Source organism: Camelus dromedarius, chromosome 31, assembly GCF_036321535.1.
Source record: "Camelus dromedarius isolate mCamDro1 chromosome 31, mCamDro1.pat, whole genome shotgun sequence".
NCBI lineage: Eukaryota > Metazoa > Chordata > Mammalia > Artiodactyla > Camelidae > Camelus > Camelus dromedarius.
Window position 1 is genome coordinate 6,804,815 of NC_087466.1, and position 16,079 is coordinate 6,820,893.

At 41.5% G+C, this 16,079-nt stretch overlaps 1 protein-coding gene across 2 annotated transcripts in view; it reads left to right on the forward strand.

Annotated features, from left to right (window-relative positions):
* PITPNB (phosphatidylinositol transfer protein beta) overlaps positions 1 to 16,079 on the forward strand; it is a 56,722-nt gene that overhangs the window by 32,902 nt on the left and 7,741 nt on the right. For both annotated transcript variants that reach the window (XM_031442963.2, XM_031442962.2), the window contains exons 8-9: positions 3,365 to 3,442; positions 15,274 to 15,384. In XM_031442963.2, coding sequence (XP_031298823.1) covers positions 3,365 to 3,442; positions 15,274 to 15,384 — 189 coding nt within the window. The remainder of the gene's footprint in view (positions 1 to 3,364; positions 3,443 to 15,273; positions 15,385 to 16,079) is intronic.

Genomic DNA, 16,079 nt, shown 5'->3' on the forward strand with positions numbered 1-16,079 from the left:
GTATGTATGTGTGATATTTTATATGCACACACTCAAACCTAATAGGAAAATCCACTTTGGTCTCTCTGGTGGTGCTGCTGCTGCTTGGCATTTTTGAAACGTGTTTTGCGTATCTGGCATTTGTGGGCACCCCTCCTCCATCTCTGTACTAGAAGGAGCCCTGGTCAGAGAGTGAGGAGACTTGTGTTCAAGTCCAAGCGTAGGGGAGCCACACCACCTCCTTGTCAGACTGTGGTGTCCTTATCTGTGAGGTAAAGCGGCTTGTGTGGTCTTCAGGGTGCAGTTCACATCTATAGTTTTGTGACTCCATAGTTTAGAAAAGTTATCCAGTGAACAGTTAGCACTAATAATGAAGGTTTGGAAATAAACTTTCTGGAATAGTGTATTAGGTCCAGAGTGGAGAACTTTTGAAGTGTTATTCCATGATCTTCATTCAGTTAATTAACCTATGTCAAATAGGTATTGAAAATCCCTGACGTTGTCACCCTGGTATGGAGGTGGGTGGGGTTAGGAATGAGAAAGGAGTGTTGTGCGAAAGTCCTTCTAACCCATCCGCTCACATTTTCACGTTCACTGGTGCCATAATCCGTTATGCTTAGGTCCATCTTCTAGGGCGAGTCACCCCTTTAATTCACCTCTACGTGAAAATAATTAATGCTGACTGTAATTTAGACCAAGCTTGGTTTTCTGAAATTCATAGCAATTTTCATTCTTAAAAATTTAATTAAGTTAAATTTTCCTAAACTCAGTACCTTGGTTTGTGTACTGCCCTTTTGTATACTGCCAGCCTTACTGATACTTGTGCACATTTTGCTCTGTGGCTTTTGTTTTTTCGGTCAGCACATTTAGAAACCACAGAGATAGTCCTGCAGTCTCTATTTTGTCGGTTCTAAGATCCCCTCCTCCCTATATTTCCCCTCATATTTTAATAAATTCAGAGTCAGGATTTTGTCTTCCAGTTGTGGCATGTTTTATTGGCTTAGTGTTTTCCTTTTTAATGGTACATAAAATAATGGAGCATTCTGTAACTGGCAGCCTCTTAAATTCAGGAAATGTGGTGTTTACTATTCAGCTTATGCCAGGCTCAATATCTAAGATTTTGTGAAAAACAAAGATAAAAACTTGAGCATCATGCCCCCACAGTAAGGTCACACCCCAGTGAGTAAAAAAGAAAAAAGAAGTCTTTTTCCCTCAAATGGGATGAGCTGTTACATGAACTGGCCAGGCCTCTGGGCATTATACAGATAATTAAAATTTGATCATAAAAATTTTTAGCACAATGCACTTTACCAATAAGAGTTTTCTACTTTTAAACATGATGCTACAACTCATTTTAAAAATACATTTCCTTGGCTGGTGTCAGCTGGTTTCAGTTCTGACCGTAACCCTTCTCTCCACTCTCTGTTGGCAGTTAATGTGTACTCCCTGGGGTTTCCGCTACCTTTTCTTTGCTTTCGCTCTTTTCTTTCCTCCCAGGTAGACTGTAACTTTCTGGAAGCTAAAGCCAGGTGTTGACTTTCCTCATGTCCTTAGACCCCTTGGACTATGTCTTAGCATCCTGCGCACTGCATGGCTCACGTGTAGTGCACCTTCTGCCTGATGGATGTTGAATAAATAGAGCTTGAGTTGAGGAAGATGATGTCAAAAGTGATTATTTGATATACTGTTGAATATTCTCAGTTTGGGAGAACAGTGAGCTTGTCTCTGGGTTTCCAAGCCTCTGACCTAGAAGAAAATGTGTTCCAGAGTGAGTTGGCCACATATGTTGGCAGGGCAGCCGATTTCTCACTGTGAATCCAGGTCCTGAGACCACCTGTGCAGTTGATCCTTTTCTCAGTCTGCAGTGAGGCTGTTAATTTTTAGGGTGCAGTTCTAAAGTGGAATTTAAGAATCACGTTAGCTGGCAGTAATTGAACTTCCTGCTGATGTGCCGAGACACACCAACAACCGGAGTTGTCCGACTCCTTGCCTTCGGCTCATCGCAGTTTGTTGTTGCTGGCTAAAGCCGACTGACCCAGTGCCTGTGGCTGCATTGTGTTGCGTATTTTAAAGCTGTAAGACCCAGGGTGGCCAGCGAGGCTTGCCCGTATAATAATTTTAGCCCTTTGTGGGGCTTTTGTAGCTGCTTAGAAAGACAACATTTAGACAGGCTTCAGGTTTAGGGGTCACATATTTTCCCAGTTGTTTTTAACGTTTTGTTGTCTACCTGAACCTCACATATTTCCTTCCTCACATAATTTATTTAAAACTTTCTCTTTAGGAATTACTAACATGTCATATGCATTTACTGAGGACTGTTGAGTCTTGATTGGCTGCTTCTCGGCATGTTTTCTTTGGTTTGTGAAAGTTTGTATTGAACACGCCTTTGGAGCGTGTTCCCTGCTTGCACTGCCCTTATCGCTAAAGCAGTGATTTTTCAAATTTGACTTGTCTGGGCATTTTTCTCAAAGTATGTGGTCCCTCCACAAATGCTGTGAAGGACCCCTGGTTTAGAAATTCTGCTTGGGAAGGAAGGGGCTCTCCCTTTGTAGTGTTTTCAGCTGACCTCTGTTCTCTGTTACTACTACAGCTCATTTCTTTTTTTAAATCTGGATGTTAGCTCTTCAAAAGTAACTTGTTACTTCTTTCTGTAGATCGTGTGTATGTACGTGTGTTACTGACCAAAGAACTTTGTAAAGCAGATAGAATTAAAAGGATTTACTCCTTTCATGTTTTCTGTGCTATCAGGAAGAGGATATTAAGGGAAACAGGCTTTACACACACAAGAACCTTTCATAAAACCAGAGTTGGGGCTCTTCCCTCTGGCATAATGTAACTGAGGCAGTCCCATTGTGGAGTCATAAGCCTCTCCCCCGCCTCAGTTGGCTGTGCAGGGGCTGACAGAAGTGTGGTCCCTAAGGTCCGTGCCCCCCATTGACATGTCAGAGAGTCCGTGGTTCTGATCTGTTCCCAGTCACAGTAGTCTGGTGTCATGATCGCTGGGTATTGTCCGCACTGGGATGGATCTGCTTTATTTCTTGAATGTAATTATAATATATATCAAAATGCTGAAGCTGCTGAAAATTGTTGGAAGATTTGTTCTTGGAGATAACTATCCAGCAACTAGTCATGGTGGACTGCTAGTCAAGACTTTATTATTTTTTATTATGTAGTTGTTTTGCCTCAAGGCACAACTTTAAAGCAAAGAGAACCAAACTGAGAACTTCATGTCGTGTAGAAGCATTTTCCTGCGTTTATGCAAAAGCACAGTAAGCCCAGTCGGGTTCTGTCATGTGTCTTAGTAGCTGCAAAGGGCTGTTCTGGCAAGGTGAAAGAATTTTCTCTGGTTTTCTTCTCTGCCTCTGACTTTGTTTTGCTTTTGCAGGACTACAAAGCTGATGAAGACCCAGCATTATTCCAGTCAGTCAAGACCAAGAGAGGCCCTTTGGGACCCAACTGGAAGGTACTGGATGCTGACCTTTTTGACAGGCAGAGTCTTGGCAGCAGAACACTTGACAGGTCCTGAGTCTGGAAGAGCTGGTGATGTTTAAGTGAAAAATAGAAATGGCAAAAAATAGTTTTATTTGTGATAAGGACTCACAGCCAGTTGCAGTTGGCCAGCAAGGCTGTGCTGCATTAACAAACAGAGCCAGACTGTCACTCTCAGCATACTGCTGTTCTGATAACTCTTAAAAGAGACAAGCGATTTAGTCTTTGGGGATTGTAATGCTCTCTTTTGAGACTTGAAGCAGTATAAAAATCCATGTTAAATGAAGGTTGACAGTTTAAATTTAGTCTTAGTAAAAACTGAGCAAGTTCCCCTTCCCCGAGCTCATGTTCCTGGCCTTTTAATAGTTGTATTTTGGAAAGCAGGGTACCAGAGAACAATTTTGATGGCAAGTAGTTGTTTTCTAATCAAGAGCACATCCGTACTTTATTCATGGCAGTAAGAAAAGCAATGTTAAGGTGTTAATTTAAATTGCTATAGAAATATAATGGATTTTAAAGACATCCACTAAACTAAATGACAAACCCTTAGAGAAGGCTTAATGTGTTGATGGCAAGTTATTACAGTTAATTTGACAGAAGAAGAGGAGCATAAAAACCTAAACATGCCCAGAGCAGATTTTCCACCAACAGGATTTTACTTGGTAACCAGTCTGTTTATGCTGAAGACAGTCACAGGTCATCGGTAAATGACGTCTAGGTGCTAGTTGCTGCCTGCAGACAGGGGATTACTGTAACAGCCCCACAGTAACCCCGTGAGTGGTTCTCCATGGGTGTTGGACTGTTTTGGACTGTCTTGCACATCAATTAAAATGAAGAATGAGTCTGACTTCTATACGAAATGATTCATAATTATCTTATTTCACATTTGTTCTCCGGGTAGAGTTTGGTTCAAGATTCTCCCGGTTTTAATGGCCATGACTGGAGACTTCTAATACCCAGAAAGTGATAGATGCCGCCTACAAATTAAGGAACAAGTTCAGTATGCATGTTCTAAATTTACTCTGATGGATTAAAAAAAATTTCCCCACCCTTTTCCAGATTTTTAACTGTGAACTGTAGAACTCACCCTGAGTCAGAGGAGAAGCCTTCCTCTGAGATTTAACACTGGCCTTAAAGGAGAGTCATGCTAGAGCGGGCGAGTGGCTGCTTCTAAGGTTGCTGTATCTTCTAAAAGGCCGTCTGGCCCCGATAAGTACCAACCTTTAGCTGATGATATTTTCAGGGAATAGAGGGGCTTGACGTTGAGACTCGGAGGTGGATTAAATATTGAATTTTCTTGAAATTGTCGATTTTTCGAGTTATAAACTTGGAAAGGCAAAGTTCCATTATGTGGTGGGCTATTATGTTTGGGTGCAAATCTTTCCTGAAGGAACTCTCAACAGGCAGCAAAAGTAGTTTGATACTGTGACTTTTACCTGATCTCCAGCCTTTAGGAACTTGTAATATGATTTTTATTCCTTTTTTTATTTATGATTTTTACCTTTTTAAACTAATATTGCTTTGTCTTTTATTGTCGGTTAATGGTTATTTAAAAGTCTAGAATAGGTTTAGTTTTTAGAAATAATACGAATTTTACATTTTTCCAGGTTTCAATAAAGCAGTTTTTTACCCAATTTTGTACAGGGGAAGGGGGCCGATAAACGGTAGCTTGAATGCTGGCTGGTAGTGACGCCTTTCTCCCCACTTGCCTGTTGGTTGTTAACTTGAGCCAAATGATGGTAGATGCCGCTGCTCCTAGGTTGGGTTACTGTTGAACTGAATTTCGGTAAGTTACCATGACCTCAGAAATAACTAGGGTAACCAAGAATAACTAATTAGACCATCACTTACTGCTGTGATAGAAAACGGAGAGTAAGCCAACGGCTAGCTGACGATGCGGCATACAGAAAAACAGGAGGCTGTGGACTGACTTGATCTTAGCAGCATCTCCTGCAGCTGCTCAGGCCCCGATTGTCAGTACCTGTACCCGCCACGGCACCAAAGAGCCCTGGGGAGGGAAGATGGTTGGAGATTTCTATACTTCTGAAATATGAGAGTAAGGAAGAAATACATGGTAACTAAGGCAAAAAGGAAGAAGGAATCCTGTTCTGGACCCACGATTGCAAGACTGCTCCAGTGTAAGTGTTGCCTGGTAGTCCCACGCTGCTCCAAAGGCCCTCCGTGTCCCTCAGCAGAAACTCACCTCCCCAGCACAGGTTCCAGAGTGTTTTCACAGCTAAGGGCACAGCCCGTGGTCTTTTTGAAACTTTCCCTAACTTATCCCACAGTGATATTTTCCTTCTCAATTACTGCGGTATTTACTGCTTGTCTGCTCCAGACTGGATGAGGGAAAAGAAACTTTTCCTTGGTGCCAGTCACTATACAAGGTCGTATTTAATCTTCACAACCTTCCTGTGGGGTAAGTACAACTGCTTCATTTTATAGATGAGAAACATGGCCAGAGAAACATGGATAATAATTACAGGAGAAACAGGCGGATGCCTGCCATTTCTGTAAGCCCCTGGTTCAGCGCTAGTCACAGAGGTGTGTAAGGCACGGAGATGTAGCCAACTCTGGCTCTTGATCCAGAGATCCCAGATCACCAGTCTGCACCTTTATGCCCTGTTGCACCATGGCAGTTGTGCAGCTCTCTGTATTCATGGTATTTGCCAGAATTTGATACTTCCTGTTAATACCAGCCATACATTTCCAGTGGCTAGAGGAAAGTGTCACTAAGGGAGACCCATTAAAAATCCATCATGAATCTATCACAGGTTGTGACTTAAATCAGTTAACCCTAACTCGGAGCCTCGCTTTCCATGTCTTTAAAATGGGAATATTAGTAACTGCCCCAGAAGGTGGTTGTGAGGACTAAATGAAGTAGTGAACATTACATTCCCAGCACAGTAGAGGTGCACAATAAATGGTAGCTTTTATCATTGCTCTCATGCTTTTGTCTTTGAAACTAAAAAGCCTTTATCATCTCTGGGGTTCATGAGATCGATAAACATGCTACCCTGTTTATGACACATTTACTCCTCTTCTCTGTCTGGTATCCAGCGGTTCCCCTGCTTCTAGTGTCTGGGGATTGTCGAACGCGTCCTGGCTCACCTGGCCTCACCCCTCATGACTTGGGTCAGCTGTAAAGCAGAAGCCACACAGTTCAGAGAGCTTTTGCCAGCAGGGGATCATGGGGTTGCCAGGGAATTGATTTTCATATTTTCTGTATTTGTTAAGAATACAGACTCTTTTTAGTTATGATATGATAATGTACCTTTTATTTCTTAAAACTACAAACCCAGAGATGCAGGCCTTAGTTGTATATGTATTTATTTTCCCTCTAAAAAAAGGATTTTAAAAACCTGAGATCATGAAACATATATGTATTTTTATGAATTATATTTTTAAATGTAGGGTTCAGCATGTGATTAAGTGACTGTGCATAGTAATAGGAGAGTGAGTTATGTGATAAAGATTTTTGCTTCAAGGCAAAATTGTGCCTTTCTCGTGGGTGTAAGTGTCTTGCTTCTATGTATCACCACACGTGCATGTATGTGTGTCCATGTGTCCATGTTTTGGTTGGTTTTGTGTTCTGGGGGTTGTGATGTTGGCATGACTACCAGTACTGGTGGTTTATCAGTATACATGTGGATTCCTGTGGCTTTTCCAGTTTGCCTCCTCTGATGGTGTGAGCTGTCATTTCAACCAGTTGAAACGCCACCTTTGAAAATTCTGGTGTCATTTTTATCCTATGGCAGGGTCTCATTTTTTTCTTTATTTGATCCGGACACCTCATGAAGACTTAAGTTTCTGTGTCTACATATATGTGATAGTTAATAATTAGGCCCGTAAAGATCTTTGCAAGAGGCTTTGCCAAAACATCTGGCCCTTACAGTGCTTGGCGTGTCCTGGAAGATAAGATTCCGTAGAGTCTGAACGTTGGGGTGTTAGGGAATCAGGTCAGATAAAGAAGTTGACCCCGAAATTGTGGTGGCTTTCATGTTACCTTTTTGTACATCTTCATATAAATACACTCTTTCTAATCAGCTTGTGCTGTTTGTCTTCAGTGTCAGTTAACTCCAGTCTAAGCAGAAGCTCCAGCAGTTGGAGTTTGGCCTCTCAGAAGAGTTTGTCAAATCAGTTACCTCCTTGGCCGTGCTTAGACTCACTTCAGACTCAGCGGAGAGGCCATTCTGGGTCCTCCAGGCCGGTGAGCAGCAGTCGTGTCGGGATCACAGGGAGGCCAGTGTCTTCCACCATGCTGTCACCATGCTTCTTTCTCTTCTCCCGTCACACCTGTGAAGAGGTGGCAGCTTTGGTTGTTGGTAGCCTAAAGTGAAGATATCACAAGGTTCTTCTCACCGGGGATGGGAAGCATGGAAGTAGGAGATGAGGGAGAATTTGAAACCCCACTGTGGAAATCTCTGTGAGGCAGAGACTGTCAGGAGAGCAGCCCGGAGAGTCCTCAGGAGGCTAACGAGCACTGCCGTTTACTGAGAGCCGCCCCGGAGGAAGGCCGAGGACGCGCCCGTGTGTCTTCATCTGGACCTGGCTCCGAGTCCCGGGAAGGATGTGAAGGCATTTTTAAATAGGCTCCCTCCCTGTAATCTCACATTTGAAGCCCCATAGTGAGTGGCATAAAGAGGCTTGATAATTAGTTTCTGGTTAGACCACACTGTGGATTGTGTATACTAAAGCAGACCTTAAAACAGGGCTCTTTTTTTTTTTTAGTAAGTACTTGGTTTAGCAACTAGATCTTTAATTCAGTGTTAAAAATAGGGATTTTACACTTAGTATATATTAATTAGGCAAGTCCTAAGAGGATACCAGAAAGGCTGTTCTGTGTCTTCAGGAAGCTAAGTGCCCCAAGAGTGGTGCATGGTTAGTCCTAGCCTCGTCTTGGGCACCGAATGCCTCTGTTCCGAGGCAGAGCCGAAGGGCTCAGACACAGATGGATGGAGTGTCTTTACTCAGGTTCAAGAAGTGACTTGACAGGATGGGCCTCTTGCAGAGTGTCTTACTGTGACACTGTCACGGACAAAGCTTTTCTCATGAATTTCACTTGAAGGGTGAGCTTGTGATTTCACTTGTACTTGGTGTCACTCCTGGAGTAACTGGACATGAGCATGAAGCTCATGTCAAAGTTGAGATTAGTAAAATGGGTGTGAGCTACAAAAAAAAAGTTTGGAGACATGGAAAATGTGGCTGATCATCCCCTCACAGGCAGCAAGCTGCCCCATCTATTTCTGTGAAATTAGTTTAACCTACGATTAATCTTTTGAACCTTATCCCACATTTGCTTCTTCCATTTAACAGTTAGCATTTGCCCAGCCAGATTGGAGTCTCCCCCCTCTGAATGCTGCTCAGGTCCTTTGTTGATGACCTGCTTGTGGCACTGGGCATGTCTTGTGTCAGGTGGCGGTTCCCATGTTCACACTCGTTTCCTTCCGCTGCCTCCTTCGTCCCCTGTTACTCACTGAACTGTCAGCCATAGGCTCTGTGTCCGGCTCCCGTTGGTGTGCAGTGCATATAGTAGGTACTTAGTAAGCATTCCCTGAATTCAAGTTAACTGTCTTAAACCAAATAAAAATCAGTCAGTGTTGGACTAGGCATGTACTTTCAGGGAATCTAATGTCCAAAATAGGTCTGTCCAAATGGTTACCAAAATCTGAACCAAACCGAGGGAATGGCTGTGAATTGTGGAATCAGCTTTTGCCTGAAATTTCAGTGCACATACTTCACATGCATTCTGTAATCTTGTGTTGATGTTTACTGATGGAGGCACTGGCAGCAGCCCCAGCAGTGCATTTATTTTTAACTTTCTTAGTGAAATCTGGATTGGAAACTTACATTATGAAATCAGCAGCTGAAATTGAGCATTCAGATTGCCTAAAACTGAAACATTTAAATGTAAAGAGAGCATGAGCCTTACAGAAACTGCTGTGTCCTCGCAGACTATTCAGTCTAGTTAAATGTAGCTTACACCCATTCCATCTTTATCCCAACACGTTTTAAGTAGGAAAAAGTGTATGTGGACTTGACATGTAGCATGAGACTGTGAGAGGACTACATTTTTAGAAAATGAGTTTCCAGAGTGCCTTTGGGTTGTTTTTTTTTTTTTTTTCCTCTGTTACATTTGTATCTATTTGTTTGTCACAGCTACAAGAAACTAGTTCTGGTGGAAAGCACGGGCTGATTGCTTGCCGTTCCGGTTAAACACGCCTTATTTTGTTTAGTTACGTTGTGTGGCTTCAGTGTACATTACTCTCCCTTAGGCTTTGTCCGCATACCTCAGAGTAACCTAATATGTGTCTTTAAATTAAAAACATGATTTGAGTTTAAGGGTTTCATTTTTAGTTAGAAATGTGAAATGTAAGGAATTCAGTGAATACACAAACTATTTAAATACAGCTTTGGAAACATTTCACAACTAGCTAGAGTTACAGATAAAATTTAAATCATGTGGAGATGAGTGATAATTTGGGGTTCTGTTAGCCCATGACTTTATTTTTTTTTATAGAACTTCTGATTGTTACTCTCTTTTGATAACCAACCATTTTTACCGCTTTTAAATTTTCATGCTATAATCTGCATAAAACTTGTGTTTTCATTAGCAAAATAATTTTATTTACTCCTAGATTAGGAAGGAGTTAATCCTCACCTGCTTTAGGTCAGGAAATGTTAGATTTGGGCTGGATTGGAATTATGTGTGAATGATCTGAATTCAGATTTTGGCTTTATTTACTTTGGATTTATTTTTCCAACTGATGAAAGAATCAGAAAACATTTGTATTCCTTAAGGCGAAAGAGGAAACTTTGCTCTGTGCGAGCAGTGAGCCTCCTGAGGGCTGGGCAGACATGCTGAAACTCCTTCCGGGTTCTTTGGATTCTAGAACATTGCTCTGAATGTGGGTTCGCAAAGATTTGTTCCCATTGAGATTTTTCACATTTTTTAATGGTTATACATTTTTTCACAAGAATATTTCTGATAACTCTGAAGAGTTGATCGTGTTTTGCTCCACATATATACTTCATTTTTGCTTTAGAAGTTTAAGATTAGGAAAAATTAAATATGGACTGGACTAAAGTTACAAATTAAAGATCTTAATTGAGCTTTTAGCTTGATTTTGTTTAGCTTTGATTTACGAAACATCACAAAGAAAAGAGGCAGGAAAACGTTTAGATTGTTTATAGTCAAAGATGAATGACGATTTAAAATAGTACCCAGATAATTCAGGGCAAAGTAAATCTTTATCCTGAAATACTAAGCTGAGGGCAAAACCATTTTTAGAGTCTCTGTTTTAAGCATATTAGTTTTTTTCTAATTTATAAAGTGATTCGTATTTATTAAGTTTTGAAAATAAAGAATCGTACACAGAATAAAAAACAAGTCAGTTGCAGTTTCACCATTTAATTACTACCATTTGTTATATTTCCTGATTCATGTAGTTAATTTTGTTACAAATGTTTATATCATACATAGATACCTATTTATATTCATATTATGCTTTTTTTCCCACATTCTTTGAAAAGATGGTTTTTGATGGCTTATATGCATAGTAGCCCATTGCTTTGGAAGGCCTGTGAGGTCTATCTCAGTGAGTGTTGAGTGTAGTTAAGTCCCAAGTTTTTGCTGTTATAAATAAATCTACAGTGTTGTTACTGTCTCTCCTGATGAACTGAGATGCATTTCTGAAGGTGGTACTGTCAGGTTACAGGGTATATGGTATATATAGAGTATGAACAGCTTTAAGCCTTTTGAATTATATAGTGTCATTTTCCACCCTAGAAAGATTATGCCAAAGGGATTCTTTTAGCTTTTACTTAACGCATGTAGGCAAGTTCACTATTTTGTTTCATCTTTAAGTATGGAGATTCTTTAAGCCGTTTTCTTAATTTAGTCACTAGTTTAAAGACTATAGCTCAGGTTAAGAAGTGAATGGCATAAGTCATTTTTAGAATTGGGTAAGACCTTACGTATCACATACATGTTAGTAAACGCAGCAGGCTGTTTGTTCACTTGTTTGTTTTTTAATCAGTTTACATATTCTTCCCTGAACTTTTTTTTTTAAATAATTGTATTGTGTAGAAAACAAGAAGCAGATTAAGACTGAATATACTTTTTAGATCCGGGGAAGATAGAGAACTATTTTTTGTCCCAACACTTACAGTTTTTAAAACTGAATTCTATAGACCAGTGTTACTTTATAAATTTGCAGTAGTACTTTAATTGGTTTGAGCAGCCTGCCAGAGTCACTAGAAAGAATGAGAAACAAACCCGGGTAATTGTTGAAGTATGTGTGCTCTGTTCCTGGAGCCCCACTTTGGTGTAAGCATGTGTGTATTAAATTTAGTTTACTCTTTAATTAGAACCATGCTTCTTCTGCTGTTTTTAAAAAAATGATGGGAGAATTCTGAAGAGTCGGTGTTCTAGACACACCCAGGTTTTTATTTAGTTTGAGCACAAGGTGCTCGATGATTTGGAGTTTCAGAATGAAGCTCTCAGTAGCCCATAACTAACAGGACCTTGGAATGTTCCATCTGGAAGGTATCTTAGGGGTAATCAGTGGTGCATTAGAGGTTCTCAGCCAGAGGAAATTTTAGCCCAAGTGGGTGGGCAGGGGAGAGATTGTTTGTTAAGCCCAGGTGTATTATAGAATAAAATGCAAAATTATAGGAAGTTTTAAGACAAGCCATTGGATGTCAGGGACAAGTGCTTACCACCTGTAGCCCTGGGCCAGCCCTTCAGTTCACTCACCCCTGCTTTTAGTAGCACATCTGTGGAGTAGGAAAAGCTCTGATAGAGCCCATCCTTTTCTTTTGCTGACAGAGAAGTAAGGCCCAGGGAGGTAAACGATCCTGCCCACCTTGCATAGGAAGCTACTTTGCATAATGGGAACTGTGACCAAGTCCCCTTACTCCTGGTTGAGCGCTGCCACTTGGCAGATGTATCTCATTTTGAGAGCCATATTCTGTGTTTCATATGAGAGTTTTCAGTGACACTCACTGGGTTAGAGCACACCTCAGCACTGGCTCACTGCTATTGAAAAAGTGGTATGTGAAAGACCAGCCTTGTCATCGTTTCAAAAGGCTGGGCACTCAGAAGCTCACTGGGTCCTGTGGAAGGCTGTTGACCACTCTCACACACCAGAGCCCAACTTAAGTGCTGGGTCTGCAGGTCAGGAACGGGAGAGAGAGTTGCAGATATGTGATTATAGCCCAGGCTGCACGTCGGTAACAGAAGTGGTGTCTCTTCTGGTAGGGACTGTTGGCACCAAGGGGTAGTGTTTTTATCATTATTTATATACATAATTACTCCCCTCTACCAGCCACGTGTGTCCTCTGACAACACCTAGCACAGACAGGGATGTAAATGGCGCCCACTCAGTACTTGCTGAATTAAACTTGTTCATAAAGTATGGGGGCGCGTGTGCGCACACACACACATCCATGCTGAACTGTCACATTGATACTCTGTGATGGGAGGGAAGTCGTGGAAAAACAGAGCTAAGCTAGCCAAGTTCTTCTGTTGACATAGAACTCACCTACTAAAGGACAGTTTGCTGTACGTAATGTTTTATTTAAATGCTTCTGGTGTTGCTTCATTGATTTAACCCATGTACCAGGTCATTATTCAGAAGATGAAATGTTATTACAGAAGAGATTTTCTGAGAAAAGCTGATCAATCATGCAGTACTCTACAGAACTTAGAGTCCTATTAATAATAAGAAAATAGAATTTTTTCTTACTTGGTATCATAGAATTCACTTGAAACTGGGACATTATGGAGAGTTTGGGGAAGGAATGTGGTCTGGTTGCTACAGTTGCATAACTGAAGAATAATCTTGAGGTTAACAATAAGGCCTAGAAACTCATCATTTTTTATATTTACGTGTGATACTTGCTCACACACGACGAACTTACTGAAAGTGGGGTGTGTGCATGAGTTGAAGCTGACGAGAAGTGACGGTGGCACACAGTGTGACTGACGCCCGCATTGTAATGTCTTGAGCGCTGTGTGACGCTGACAACAATGGTGAAGAAGGGAAGAGCCCTTGTAAAAGGCTGCTTTATCTTTTCACTCATCATTTAGTTTTTACAAAAAGGGGTCCACATAACTTTCTACTCTTTTGAGAAATGTTATTTAAAAATTGTTTTGCAAATTTAAGGTGATAGGTACAACTCTATGAAAGAAGAGGGGAGGAAGAGGGAATTAATGTATATTAAGCTCTGAGCCCCACCAGCTAAGCATGGAGCATTCTCTGCCTTATTTAGTCCTTACAGCAGTCCTGAGGCATAGCTTTCATCTTGGAAATACACCAGAACTGGGGCTGAGAGTTTACAGAATGGCCCTTGCTCTCGACCACACCTGCAGTCCGCCTCTGCCGCCTGTGATTCTTTGAGACGTACCTGCCTTCCATGCTAGACTGGGGGCTCTGGAGGCTGGTCCACGTTGGCCTCTGCTCACTGCTGGGGGCCCCTCCCAGGCTGTCTCCTCCTCCGCCAGCTCAGGAGTGCGTTGGTCTCCTGCACACACCACCTTGAAAGAACCGTAATGCCAGTGGGTCCATAGTGAAGACGCTGACGTAGGCCGTGAGCTCCTGATTTGACCCTGCCCCCTCACCCCCTCCCCAGATAAACATACTGGTATACTGTGCTTGCTCGGACGGAAGCCTGCACTGCCTCACAGAAATCATCAGTACTATAGGTTGCAACCTCACCCCCTGCCCCACCCAGTTTTCATTATGAAAAATTTCAGAAGCAGCCAGAAAACCTGAAAGAGTAGAGCAGTGAACACGTCCACCTAGATTCGACAGTTGTCAGCACTTTGCTGTATTTGCTTTTTTCCTTCCTCTTTTCCCTTATCTGCCTCCCCTCCTTCTCCACCCATATACTTATTTTACATATATATATATATTTTATATATATATATTTTATATATATTTATATATATATATTATATATATATGTATATAGTTTTGGCTGAAACTAAAAATTCGGGGTGAATTTTTATACGTGGGACTTAGGGTGACATAATCTGAGGACCCAAATTCTAATTGCTTTTTTATGCTTCCTTATGAAAGTAAATTGCAAACATTATATTTTGTCTTTTCAGTCCAGATAGTCCCCTACCCATCTCCCTTGCTCTTTTTTTTTTTCTTTTTTAATATTTCCCCTCTTGTACCATAACTCTTCATTTGATTCCCTGGCTACATTTAAACTATGAGGAGTAATCATTTGTGGAAATTGAAGTCTGGATGTGTGGGATTTACCCTCGAATACTTGATAATTTTAGATTATCTTGCTGCTGCCTCCCTTTCACATCCCCCCTCAGTTGAGAACACCTCCGTTAATAACCAGGGCCACTCCGCTTGCCAGTGCTGGAACATGCAGAAGACGACTAAGCCTCCTCATGGTTTCTTAATTGGGCCCCACCACGTCCACAGTGGGAATGCGGTAATGGCATTAGGAGAACCCTCACATATTAAAGGCTCACTATTGATATGATGTGAATAGAATTTGGTATTTAATGTGAAATCTGAATAGTGTAATTTGAGGCAGAGCACTGCGCCTATTAAACTGTGGAGCCAGGAAGTAACTCGGTCTGTGGAAGGAGGGTTTGCAGCAGGGGAATACGGCTGCTTTTGCTAAAATGATTTCGATGTTCCAAATACCTGAATTAAACACATATGAGATTGTAATTTTTCTTCATGTATGTCTGTGATGTCGTTACACAACAGTCAGTTTTAATCAAAACATAAATATTTAAGTCACGATTTCTCATTTTCAATTTTCCCCATCTAGAAGGAGCTGGCAAACAACCCTGACTGTCCTCAGATGTGTGCCTATAAGCTGGTGACCATCAAATTCAAGTGGTGGGGATTGCAAAGCAAAGTAGAAAACTTCATTCAGAAGGTAAAATCTGTTCAAAATGCAGGGCCTTAAATTTAGGTTAAGATTTGAGGTAGCTATTAATGGAATATTTTTTCCTGTCACTTTTTTCTTCTCATTTTAGAAGGTGAAATTACTGTCCCAGTATAATTCCTCTCTGCCCTTTTTTTTCCTCCAACAAACAGCAAAGACAGATGCCAGCAGAGGTTTTAAGGGGTTTTCTTTGGGGAAGAGCATAGCAGTTTTTTGTACACAGTGCTTTCCTGGTGGTTTGCTCAGCTCTTCTGTAGAGAGCCCTTTCCAGATGCAGCGTGTCCCCAAGGGGACCTGAGGTCCCAGCTTTGGCTGGAAGGAGAGGCCAGGCCTTGACTGTTGAGGGCTCCTCTGTCCCAGCTCGGCTGGAGACCCCCTCACCCCCTCCACTCTGGTCTCTCCTGGCACACACATTGTGTATTTTGTACTTTCTGGTGGGATGTCTTCTTTAGAGGTCCTCACTGAGAACAGTTTCCTAGGGTGACATAATCTGAGGATCCAGATTCTAATTACCTTTTTATGTCTTTATTCAAGTGAGAGTAACACGAGCATTTTGATTTAGAAAGAAGGAGAGAATTGTGGTCTCACAGATACACATCCGTGGTTGTAAACAAGTGGGGAGTGTGGAAAGTGTCCTGGTTATTTAACTTTCCTCTAGGGCGAATATTCACTCCATTATCCTTATA